An 11,784-nucleotide genomic window follows, 5' to 3' on the forward strand; every position below is an offset into this window, starting at 1 on the left:
GGACAGAACTGACTTCTACAAGTTGTCCTCTGACTTCCACCTGCTTACTGTGACACACACACACACACACACACACACACACACACACACACACAGAGAGAGAGAGAGACAGAGACAGAGACAGAGACAGAGACAGAGACAGAGACAACAGAAGGAGCTGGGCAGTGGTGGTGCACACCTTTAATCCCAGCACTTCAGAGACAGAGGTAGGTGAACCTCTGTGAGTTCAAAGCCAGCCTGGTCTACAGAACAAGTTCTAGGACAGCCAGGGATACATAGAAAAACCCTGTCTGTTTCAAACCCCACACCATACACACACACACACACACACACACACACACACAAAAGATTTATGAAATGCTTTCCTTGGGAAAGACAAAGACTATGGACCTGTTAAATAGAATAAGACTGGATATCCGCACCTAAGCTGAGACACTACCATCCCTTGCCTTTTTGCCTACATTGTCCAAAACAGTTCTGTGCTTGGCACAGAAATAAGCACTCAGTAACATGGATTAAATTTAAATTTTTCTCCTCATTTGTGCTTCTATTCGCTTTTCTCATCTGAAGTTTTCCTAGGAAATGCAAACTCCAGCTTTAAAAATGACCTTTATTTTATTACGTGTGTGTATGTATGTGTGTCTGTGCATTGGTGTGTGTGTGTGTGTGTGTGTGTGTGTGTGTGTGTGTGCAAGTGCTGGTGTGTACATATGCTCAGAGGTATCAGATCCCCTGAAGCTACATTACAGTGGTTGTGAGCTACCTGACATGGACACTGGGAACTGAACTCTCGCCCTCTGCAAGAGCAGCCCACACTCTTTACCACTGGGCATCTCTGCAACCACACCTTCCCCATCCTTACTATCTCCTGACCTCATTATTTTCATAAATAGGCACTTTCAAAACCAATGAAAACATCTTAACTGATAACTAAAAGTTACTACAAGTGTCATTTCATTTATAAGATGTAGAGCATTCTTTAATAGCATGGAGGAGTTCCCCCCATTAACCCTCGGAAAATTTACTACAGGCTGATATGAAGTTCCTATGAAGAAATTAATAGCTAATGTGAACTCAGATGAAGCAGGAATTAAAATCTAAAGCACAAGAGTCAGGGGCCATCACAGGTCTGGTATCCAAAGGGCCCATATGTTTGAGTGCTTGGTCGCAGTTGGTAGAACTGTTTGGGAAGGATCAGGAGGCGTGGCCTTAGAGGGGTGTGTCACTCGTAGTAGACTTTTAGGTGTCAAAAGCCTACACCATTTCCAGTTAGCTCTCTCTTTGTGTGAACCAAGATATAAACGCTCAGCTGCTGCTCCAGTACCATGTCTGTCTGCCTATTGCTATGCTCCCACCATGGCAGTCATAGACTCTCATCCTCTGGAACTGTAAGCTCCATTAAACTCCTTTTGTTTTCTATGAGTTGCCTTGGTCATGGTGTCCCTTTCTAGCAAAAGAAAAGTAACTAAGACGGGTTGGTACTAGGAGTGGGGTGTGGAGGACTTTGGGACTTTGACCACCATAAAAAGAGCTTAATGCACTGTTCTACTAGGCACTTGGAAGACAATAGTGTTGGGAGCAATGTGGACCAGGGAGGCCCAGCTCTGGAAGTTTTACAGGGGAAAAATACTAGCAACTGGGCTTGAGACCATCTTTCTGATATGTTGGCAAAGAATGTGGCTGCTTTTTGCCCTTGTCCTAAGAATATGCCTGGGAATGATTTCTTTGGCACAGTTTATTCCAGGGTAGCCTTATATTGACCGTGTTGTGTGGTTCTGCGTGATCACTCTCGTGCAGATCTACAGTGAAAAGGGGGCAACAAGCAGGGCAAAAAGAAATTTTAAAAATGTACGGTGTGAGTCGAAAAAGAGCACCAGGAAATTTGAAGTTGAAGCCAAGTCTTGTGCTCAGAGAGTTAAGAAGCTTAAAGAAAGGCTTAAAGTGACATGGAATCCAGGGAGTCTACCTTTAGTTATGAAGCGTACACCGGTTGTGGAATGTCCCTTCGCAGTTAAGGAGAGCGTCTGAGACCAGGCGTGTGTCAGGGAACTCCCTGCATGGAGACCCACAGAGGCCAATGCTAAAAGCTGTGAAAATGAAGTCTGGACTGTGTTGGAGACCCTAGGATGTTGGGGATACCAAAGCTATGGGATTCCTGCCAAGGACGGCTTCAGACTAAGAACCGGCTCATCAAAGAGAAGTGTGTCACAGTCAGCGGGGCTGGAAGGGCAGAGCTGTCTAAGCTTTTGACATCAGACAGAGCACAGGATTTGGAGTTTGCCCTGTTGGGCTTCAGTCTTGCTTTGATCCAGTATTTCTTCACTACGTTCCCGTTTTCACATTCCAAATGAAAATGTATTTTCTGTACCATTGTATGTTGGATGTACGCACTTTTTGCTTTTTTGGCTTTTGATTTTACAGGAAATTACAATTAAGAGACTGCCTTGAGTCACAGAAGGGACTCTGAACTTTTAAACTGTGTTGAGAGTCTATGGGGACTTTCAAAGTAGGATTAAATGCGCTTTGCATGATGACAGGGCTAAAAGCCAGCAAGTGGAGGCCAGGGGGTGTATGTACTGTCCTGTTCTGAGGAAGAATGGCCCCCTTAGGCTCATCTATTTGAATGCTTGTGCCACAGATATAAAACCGATTGGGAAGGATTAGGTGTAGCCTTGATGGAGTAGGTATGTCATTAGGGGTGGACTTCGAGGTTTCAAAAGTCCAAGCCATTCCCAGTTAGCTTTCTCTGTCTCATACTTGTGGGTCTAGATCTGAGCTCTCAGCTACTGCTCCAGCACAGCCTGCCTACCATGTCTGTGTCAGCCCCGCCCCCAGAAGAGTCATGGACTCACCCTCGAAAACTGTAAGCAAACCCCCCAAGAAAGTCTTTCTTTAATAAAAGTTGCTTTGGTCACGGTGTCTCTTTACAGCAATAGCAAAGTAACCAAGGCAACCAATAACAACGTCAGCAACGAGACTGTGTCCTGCTGCTGTACGAACTCCTCGGCCATAATGGAAGAGACAGTCTCTCGGTTGTTGTCATATTGAAATCCTCTCTTTGAAGTAGCAGTGCCCAACACAAATAAAGCCACATGTACGTGAGGCCTGGAGTCTGAGCCCCAGCACTGAAGAGATGGGTATAACAGTGATTTGCTCTTTGTAAATCTCACCAACTGGCAAAAGTGATATAGAGTGAGTTTGGGGAGTGGGGGTAACTTGGAAGCTGAGTCACGGTACACTGATATATATAACAACTGGGGAGTGGACGCGGAAGATTTTGCGTATGTGTTGCGCTTTGAACCTGGAGAGGGGCTAAGACATTTCCTACGAAGGAGTTCAGTGCGGTTTGAGCATGGCTGCAAGTCCTACTCTGATACTGAGTTACTTCCCTAGACCCCTTTAGCCCTTTAGAAAAATCATCTCGGCTATGGGAAAGCCACTAACCTCACACACAGCCAAAGCTAACCATTTTGCATTAATAGAGCCTGAAAAGAAAAGCACGCCACACCATGTGTTTGAGATGTCCCTATGCATCAACTCGCTTAAGAAAGGTACAGCATTCTCCCCATCCTTTTCCTTTATAGCCTACATTTTTTTTTATTTTATCATCCTTATTTTTTTTTTAAGTAATTGGAAACCGTTTCTGCTCATTTAATGTTGCAAATGTTTTCTCTATTTGTCACGGAAGGCTCAAGCCAGAATCCTAAATGTTGGAAATGAAGGGGAAATAGGCCACTGGGCAGACTGAGGCCAAGCCATGAGTGCCTCAGAAGGCTGCAAAACTAGGGCAGGGCCTGATCTTCCCCCGACTTCCAGAACTGTCTCCGACTCCAATTCAATCCAACCCCCTTGTCTTCCCAAACAGAAAGCTGATGCGAAACCGATTATAACTGGGCGGAATGGGGACTCCCCCCCCCCCATAGTTAGTTACCATTTTCAATCACAACTATGCTGCTACCCGAACAGGCAACTTGGGAGAGTAGTCCTAAGAGTCCTTGAAAGTGTCACTAGGGTTTAATCCTAAAATAAGAAAAGTATGGAGAGGGGAAGGGTAGCTAGTTTTTTAATTTATAAATCTGTTTTGCATAGTATTTCCAAAGTAACTAGCCTCTGGGTGAACCGAAAATTGGCACAGGTGGGGGTCGTTAGCGGGGATGACCGCTCTAGCAGAGGATGCCTGCAGTTTTCCCATTAGAGTTTGCTCTGTCAGCCTACATCTCAAAGAGGTGAGAACGCACCGGCTCGAGAATCTACAGTACCCAGAGGTCGGGTCAGGGAGTCTCGGGCCACCTGCGCAGCTGAAGAAGACTCTCAGAGGCTGACGGAGCATCCAAGCCCAAGCCCAGGCGCGGTGGCCTGGGGACTGAGCTGCAGAGGAGCGCTGCGGAGGAGGGTGAGGGCAGGGGGTGGGCAAACCGAAGCCAAGTTCACCGCTTGAAAGGGAGGACGTGAAAAGAGGGGAGTGATGCGGCGGCGAGGGGAGCGCGCGGTGGGTATGAGGGAGTGATGCGCGCTCCGCCGGGGTGGAGAGGGGGTGAGGGACCTTACCAAGCAGCAGCAGCCGCCGGTCGCTGCGCTGCGCCAACGCCCGCATGGCCTCCGGAGCGCGCGGTAGCCAGGCCGCCGGCCCAGCCTGTGATGCGGTCCCAGCGGCGCGCCCCGGGCTGCAGGTGGCTCGCTGAAGGATGCGCGTCACTGACCACAGATTCCCTCGGACTGGTGCAGAGCAGAGGGGGAGGAACCTCTCTCCAGAGGCCGCGGCCGCTCGCGAGCCCCGGGGCTTCTAGGCGGGCTGAACTGGCGCAGTGCTGCAGCCGAGCCCACGTGCCCGCCGTGGTCCCCAGCCTGCGCTCCTGGCACCGGGACTGCGGCAGGGGAGACTGGGTGCGGTTCGGCTGGGGAAGTTGCCTAGACTCCGTGGTTGAGTCCCCGGACCTCTGCTTTAAACTCCTAAGGGTGAGAAGAGTGGTGACACACAGACCTTCTTCATGCGCGGGGATCTTTGATGTCCCGTGATGGGCACTGAATCGGTGCCATAAACTGGTGACCCCGTGAGTTTTATTCCACATCTGGTAGATCTGCATTGTGAACTGATTTTCTTTGTCTCCCCGTCCTTTCTTATAGGATGTCCAAGACTCCCACCCACCTCCGACCCAGAAAAGCAGACGCGGTTTCAAGGTCAATAAATTAGAGAGGTTAAACAGACACCCAAACAAATTAGACCGTGCACCTCAAAGGATGTTTGGAGTTATTCTGGCTTTTAGTCTCATAGTGTCTCTAGGTAACAATTATTTCCCGTGCATCAAGCTGAATATTGAAAAGCACAGGATAGCAGCCCTGGCTTCCCCATGAAGGAACCCTCCTGAGCCATTTGTCCTCTGTGTCCTAGTTCTCTCCCCATAATGACGTCAGTAATATCGCTCCATCACAGCAGTCCTCCGCTCCTCATTCTTTTCATCGTTTTTTCTCTTCAGGCATGACCCCTGAGAGCGTACAAGCACACTAACAACACTGTTTCTCCTCTGCTCAGTCCACAGCACTATTAGCCTTCCCGCTAGGGGAAACTTCAAAGTGACGTCCTCTGGGGCAGCCACTGTGGAAAATGACATGGGCTTGGTGCTTTAGGCATTTTAAGGTCAGGTGCCCGACGCATGGATTCCACTTCTGGAATTGCAACAGGAGCATGAAGAAATAGTCCAACATTCCTACATACCACAGTGAGACTGTCCACTGAGAAATATACATATGTAAAGCAGCGCATTTCATTTTTAATAGGGAGGGCAATTCCCACACAGCTACCTCTCCAGTCTATTCATGGATTTTTATCATCTGAAATCTTTGTGGGGCTAGAAATGTAGGTCAACGGTAGATTGCTAGCTTAGCTCTTGCAAGGCCCGGGGTTATTTCATCAGCAAGAAAAAAAGTAAAAGAAAAAGAAAAAGGAAAAGGGAAAGAAAAAGAAACACAGACCAAAAACCTTCCAGGTGTCGAGAGTTCACTCTCCGAGACTCGGGGTGCTCAGGCTGCTGAGATGCGTATCTATGGTTATCCGTTATTCATCTGGAACCAGAAGACAAAGCCTAGGGCCAGCCCATCCCAGGACAGTTCACAGAGGCCAGCCTTCACTTGGGAGGTCACTTCTTCAAACCAGGTTTTTGTTTGCTTATTTTGCTTTTAGGTTTTCCCCTTTAATAAAATGGAAAGAGAAGACACCAACACTAAGATCTTCCAGTCCTGGTACATTTGCAATTACAATAATTGACTTTAAAAAAATTCTAGAGCTGAGTTTGTTGCTATATACCTGCAATGCCATGAGGCGGAGGCAGGTAGAGCTGGTCAGAGGCAGGTCAGGCAGGTCAGGCTGGGCTACATAGCAAAACCCTATCTTTTAAAAAAAGGAAACAGCCTGGTCTACAAAGTGAGTTTCAGGAGAAACCCTGTCTCAAAAATAAATAAATAAATAAATAATAATAATAAAAGGAAAGTGGAGGTAGGGAGATGGCTGAGTCAGTGAAGAGCTTGCCATACAACCATGAGGATCCCAGAACCCAGAGCACTCTTACTACTGAGCTACACCCCCAGCTCCGACAGAATCTCTTATAAGCATCACCTATGAATAAAGAAGTCAGTGGCCAATGACTTGAAGCAGGAAATAGGAGGTGGGACATCTGGGAGAAAAAGACAGAATTCTGGGAAAGAGTTAGCCACAGGAGATTTGCCCGGAAAGCAGCCACATAGCTGAACTAATATAGAATAAGAGAGATAATTGAGTTATGAGCTAGTTGGAGAACAAGCCAAAGCTTATGGCCTAAGTATGTATATAATAATTACCCTCAGAGTCGTTATTACAGGGAACAAAGTGGTGTGGGAGAAAAAGCCCGAAGTTACAAACTCCCATTTGTTATTGAATTGGGATCTACCCTCAGAGGCCAGAAGGGGGCACTGGATCTCTTGGAACTGGAGTTATAGGCAGTTGGAACTTAACCTGAGCCCTCTGCAAGCAGCAGTAAGTGTTCTTAAAAAAGGAGTCATGTCGCTAGACAGTGGTGGCACATGCCTTTAATCCCTGCACCTGGGAGGCAGAGGCAGTCGGATTTCTGAGCTCAAGGCCAGCCTGGTCTACAAAGTGAGTTCCAGGACAGCCAGAGCTACACAGAGAAACCCTGTCTGGAAAAACAAAAAACCAAAAAAACAACAAAAAAAAGAGGTGGGTGGTGGTGGCATGTCTCCAGCCTCAAAAGTTGAATATTTTAAATTCAGTCCCCGGAACCAATGTGAAAAAAAACCAGGCATGGTGTTGAATACTTGTTTTGTTGTTGTTGTTTATTTAAGATTTTATTTATTTTATGCATATGAGTACACTATTGCTATCTTCAGACACACCAGAAGAAGGCATCAGATCCCCACTACAGATGGTTGTGAGCCACCATGTGGTTGCTGGGATTTGAACTCAGGACTTCTGGAAGAGTAGTCGGTGCTCTTAACTGCTGAGCCATCTCTCTAACCAGAATACTTGTAATCCCAGAGCTGAGGAGGCTGAAACCAAGATTCCCCACAGGGCCCTCATGGAATGCCAGCCTGGCCTCCTGGGTGAGGTCCCTGCCAGTGAGAGATCCTGACTCAAAAAAACAAGATGAGAGATAAGGAAGTAGCACAGTGGGTTAAGAGTGGTTGGTGTATAAGCCTGAGGACCTGAGTTCAAGTCCTCAGCACCCACATGTAAAGTCAGGCGAGGCGATAGTGTGCAAGAGTGTTTTTACCCTCAATGCTGTATAGGGACAGGAGGTATAGAGACAGTAGGGTTGCTGGGGCTTGATGGACACCATCCTAGCCCTGGGCTCAGTGAGAGGCACGGGAGTATATACCCATATACACCTATGAATGCACTATATGTGTACTACACATACACACACACACACCAAATAAATGCTTTTTAAAAATAAAGTAAAATAAAAAAATAAAGACAATCCACAGAATGGAAGGGAAAAAAAATGCTGGGCTGGGGATATAATTCAATTGGTAAAGCTGGGCTTAAGCCCAGAACCACACAAACAGGGGGTGGTGGTATGTGCTTTTACCAGCACCTTGGAGGCAGAGGCAAGGGGATCAGAAATTCCAGGTCACTCTCGGCTACACAGCAAGCTGAAAGCTAGGTTGGGTTACATTTGATCATATTTTAATAGACAGACAGACAGATAGACAGAGTGCCAGCTAGTTTTGTGTGTCAACTTGACCACAAACTAGAATCATCGGAGAGGAAGAAGCATCTATTGAGAAAATGTTTCCATAAGATCTGGCTGTAGGGCATTTTCTTAATTAGTGATCAATGTGGAAAGGCTCAGCCCATTGTGGGTGGTGCCATCCCTGGGCTGGTAGTCTTGGGTTCTATAAGAAAGCAGGCTGAGCAAGCCATGGGGAGCAAGCCAGTAAGCAGCATTCCTCCATAGCCTTTGCATCAGCTCCTGCCTCCAGGTTCCTGCCCTGCTTGAGTTCCTGCACTCACTGCTTCTGATGATGAATGGTGGGAGACTGAACCCTTTCCTGCCTAGGTTGCTTTTGGTCACAGTGTTTCATCGCAGCAATAGTAATCCTGACTGAGACAGACAGATGACAGACAGAGAAGCTTGGTTCCCAGAACTACATCTAGAGAATCTGATCCACTTCTGGCCTCTACCGGCACCAGGCACCATCACACATGTATGTACATAAACACACATGCACACACACGGAAAGAGAGAGACAGATAGACGGATAGACACATATACATAAATATAAATATTTTAAAAAACCAAACAAAATCCTCCATAACAACAACAACAACAGCAAAAGGTGGATGGCACCTGAGGAGCGACACTCGACGCTGACCTCCGGCCTCAACACGGCAGCTCATGCACCTACACACCTAAGTGTACCTGCACTCGTGGCAACACACACACACAGCTCCTTGCAAAGAAACACATCATGGGATTTTCACACTGTGATTGTACACGGGCAGTGCTAATCTTCCTGCACAGATATGATTTCAGTATATGTGCTGCTGAGGCAAGTTCCAAGCTCTATGTATTTCTTAAAGGTCTTATTTTTAAGTGTGTGTGCGCGTGTGTGTGTGTGTGTGTGTGTGTGTGTGTGTGTGTGTGTACAGGTATATAGGTATGTACCCATATGAGTGCCAGTTTCTGAGGAGACCATAAGAGGGCACTGGGTCCCATGGAGACAGAGTTACAGGTAATATGGGAACCAGATTCAGGTCTATTGCAAGAGCAGTTCTCCCTTGTAACCATGAGGCCACCTCTCCAGTTTGTATGTTAGATTATTATTATCATCATCATCATTATTTAAAATCTGGGACATGATATAACTTTATGGTCAAACCTCCCCTTTAAACTCCTTTTATACAGCTTTTCCTTTTCTGACTTGGCATGTTGCTACCCCATCTACTGGCTCCATTTTTCAGCACCTGTCTGCTCCAGATCCTATCATGATGCTGTGCGGTACACCGTCCCCACCCTCTACCCTCAAAGAACTCAGCTGCCCTTGCTGTAGACTGCTCCTGCATCACACCAGCCCATCCATTTCCACCCTGGGCCTGGCGAGCGTCCTCTCTGAGATGACCTGTGTGCTGCCTGTATCTTAATTCAAGTTTAATTAGATCTGTGCTATTAGCCTGGAAGGTGAACTCCGGGAGATGTTTACAGGAAGGAGAGGGGAGAATGTGATTTGACAGAGGGTGACTACTTTGGGATGGCCCCATGGGACTCATCGGAGGAGTCAGACTCACAGTGAGAGAGGAAGTAAGGTAAGTGAAGCAAGGCAGATTGATTTCACGTGGCACTTTGATTTGAAAGGGGAATTGGGAGAAACTAAGGCAGCACACATTTCAAGTCATGGGAAAGAAAGAAAGAATACTTACAACCATGGTCCATACATGGCAAAGATTCCACTGTTGAGCAGCGACTTGCTACCTCTGAACAAAAACAGGCTGCAGCGAGCTTCAGGGGGCTGTTTTTTTTTTTTTTTTTCCACCGTTGCTCTTAGCTCCCCCTCCTCCCTGATCCTAAAAATTGTAGCATTTACAGCAAACTTAACAATTTCACTCAGAAATTATATATGCATATGCATGTAAACATTTATGATACTATATTTAATATTTTTATATATTAACTCTTAATACCTAGATCATGTAATATGCATAGTGTATATGACACACCAGATCACATCGCTGAATTTATGACTGACATCAAAAAAAAAAATTCTGTTCACTGAAGACTTTCTCTGCTTCAATCAATGCCCAGTGACTTTCTTCTACCTTCTAAAGGCCCTGCCACCCCCCAATAGCACCTGGGGACCAGGCCTCTGTAGCACGTGAGCCAAACTGCAATGGGTGTTTTGGGTTTTGTTTTGAGACAAGGTTTTGTTACATAGCCCAAGCTGACTTTGAACTTGCAGCAACCCTCCTGCCTCAGACTCTTGAATGCTGGAATTAAAGGCATTGGCCACCATTCCCTGCTTCCTCCCTCCCTTCATAGACTATAATGGTTTCCAGTTTTGGCTAAAGCTCCATACGTGTCTCCCTTAATTTATGAGTATATGGATTGACGACACAAGCTATGGAGTGCTGCTTAGCAGATTACCTTAAACGTTAGTAACCTGAAACAACCTTTTTTTTTTTTTTTTAATCTCCTGCTTTCTATGTGTCAAAGTCTTAAGACTCAGGGTCTCCTGCAGACCACCTTCAAAACTAAGACTGCAGCTATTTTAAGTTTGACCTGCAGGATCACCTAAATTCAAATATGTGTACCATCAAGTCCAGATGTTTCCATGGGGAAGTTTACAGGCTGTAGAAGAGCAGTGGGGCAGAGTGTGTGTCTTTTGTCACCTTGGCAATAACACCCCAGTGCTTTTGCCTTGTCTTCTGTGTTAGGAGTGAATCTGTAGTACCAGCCTGTATTCTGAGGATGGTATCACACAAGGATGTGTCAGATAGCAGGCAGAGACTCCTGGGCTAATGTCATGTGGAAGGCAATATTGGCAGCCAGTTCCTTCTGACTCTTTACTTCCTGGCTGTCCTAAGGTGTTACTAAGCAACCACAGAGTGAAACATCTGAAACCATGAGCCAAATAAAATGTTTCCCTTTTTGAATATGATTTATGGTTTGTTTGGGTTTGTTTGTTTCTTTTTTTTTTTTTTTTTGTAGAAATCTAACATTTCAGTCTGGATGCCTCATTTTTTTTTTTAATATTTATTTTATGTTTATAGGAGTACATTGTTGCTGTCTTCAGACACACCAGAAGAGGGCATTAGATCCAATTACAGATGGTTGTGAGCCACCATGTGGTTGCTGGGAATTGAACTCATGACCCTTGGAAGAGCAGACAGCGTTCTTAACCTCTGAGCCATCTCTCCAGCCTGCTACATCTTTTTTTACTGTGAATATTTGAAGCCCATTTGCATTTCATAAAAAGAGTTGAAAAAGTAGATGTTTGGGGTTGGATGTGATGATTCACACCTTTAATCCTAGCAGTCCAGTGGCAGAGGCAGATAGGTGAATTTCTGAGTTAGAGGCCAGCCTGGTCTACATAATCAGTTTCAGACCAGCCTAGGGTAAATGGTAAGACTGTCTCAAGAACACAAGAAAAAGTAAATATTTGTAGCCAAATTGTTCCAAACATTCTTTGTTTGTTTGTTTGTTTTGTTTGTTTGTTTTTTGAGACAGGGTTTCTCTGTATAGCCCTGGCTGTCCTGGAACTCACTTTGTAGACCAGGCTGGCCTCAAACTCAGAAAT

At 46.0% G+C, this 11,784-nt stretch overlaps 1 protein-coding gene across 1 annotated transcript in view; it reads right to left on the reverse strand.

Annotated features, from left to right (window-relative positions):
- Window positions 1–4,830, reverse strand: part of Flt3 (fms related tyrosine kinase 3) — a 70,013-nt gene extending 65,183 nt beyond the window's left edge. The window contains exon 1 of the mRNA XM_021162840.1: window positions 4,549–4,830. Within this exon, the coding sequence (XP_021018499.1) occupies window positions 4,549–4,594 (46 nt within the window). The 5' untranslated portion in view covers window positions 4,595–4,830. The remainder of the gene's footprint in view (window positions 1–4,548) is intronic.
- Between the last annotated feature and the right edge of the window lie 6,954 nt (window positions 4,831–11,784).

The sequence above is a fragment of the Mus caroli genome, chromosome 5, assembly GCF_900094665.2.
Source record: "Mus caroli chromosome 5, CAROLI_EIJ_v1.1, whole genome shotgun sequence".
Lineage (NCBI taxonomy): Eukaryota > Metazoa > Chordata > Mammalia > Rodentia > Muridae > Mus > Mus caroli.